Source organism: Dendrobium catenatum, unplaced genomic scaffold (genome assembly GCF_001605985.2).
Source record: "Dendrobium catenatum unplaced genomic scaffold, ASM160598v2 fragScaff_scaffold_931, whole genome shotgun sequence".
In the NCBI taxonomy this organism is placed as follows: Eukaryota; Viridiplantae; Streptophyta; class Magnoliopsida; order Asparagales; family Orchidaceae; genus Dendrobium; species Dendrobium catenatum.
The window spans coordinates 123342-124291 of NW_021319393.1; the positions used below are offsets into that span (position 1 = coordinate 123342).

Genomic DNA, 950 nt, shown 5'->3' on the forward strand with positions numbered 1-950 from the left:
GTTGTTATAAACGAAAGAACTCAAAGAAAACTAAAGAAAACAGAGCAGGGAGGAACTAATCTAATAAGTCTGGCTTCAATCTACCTCGTAAAGAAGAGACCTTTCTGATGCAGAGGACTCCCAGCAATGGGAGGAGGAATACTCCTCCTATTAATACTCTTAAACTTCTTGATTCCCACCTCATAACAGAGCTCCGGACTCGCCACAATCACAATAACCTGTCTTCCCATATGAAATCTACGACCAAAACATCAAGAAATGATCTCTTTATACATATGCAGAAGGAGGAGGAGAAGAGCGAGAGAAAACCTGTAGATGGGGCCGTAGCGGTTGGCGAGAATGGTGAAGAGCTGAGGGCCGTGTTTGGCGAACAAAGGAAGGTGGCCGACGAGAGGAAGAGGCGGAGGGCCGGGCACGCTTCGCAATGACCAGTAGGGGGTGTAGAGATAGGCGACGAAGACGGCGAGAAGAGCTATGGAGGTGGATATGTGCGGAAGGTATTCGGTGATGAAGGAGAGAAAGGAAGTTTGCATATTTGTTAGGGGTTGGCTTTGAGAAGAGAGGAGGGGAAGATGATAGTGTATTGGGTCTTCTACTGCTTTTCTGTTTTTGTGACAGGGAAGAGTGGATGCCGTTGGTGCGCTTTATCGCCCTCTTACAAGTGGAGACAACACTAAATTGTTCTCGCTCTTTTTTTTGTAAGTGTATTTATTCTCAAAGAAAATTTAATGATTTTTAAGTTTAAGTAAAGAGATATAAATTCAAGTTGATGAGGCGAGTTTAGGTTTGACTCAATGTTGACTCGACCCAAAATTATTTGGCTAGAGCTTGACATGTTTATTATATGAGTTAAAATATTTGACCTAAATCCAATTTGACTGGAACCTAAACCAAGTTAATCAATCTAAATCTACGTAACACGAACTTGAATTGTAATCAGAATAATTTTG

General features: G+C 41.9%; 1 protein-coding gene across 1 annotated transcript in view; it reads right to left on the minus strand.

Moving 5' to 3' along the window:
• Positions 1 to 622, minus strand: part of LOC110097408 (cytochrome P450 711A1) — a 9886-nt gene extending 9264 nt beyond the window's left edge. Inside the window, exons 1-2 of the mRNA XM_020823775.2 lie at positions 310 to 622; positions 85 to 237 (exon numbers count right to left, since the gene is read on the minus strand). Of these exons, the coding sequence (XP_020679434.1) occupies positions 85 to 237; positions 310 to 533 (377 nt within the window). The 5' untranslated portion in view covers positions 534 to 622. The remainder of the gene's footprint in view (positions 1 to 84; positions 238 to 309) is intronic.
• Positions 623 to 950: the final 328 nt, after the last annotated feature.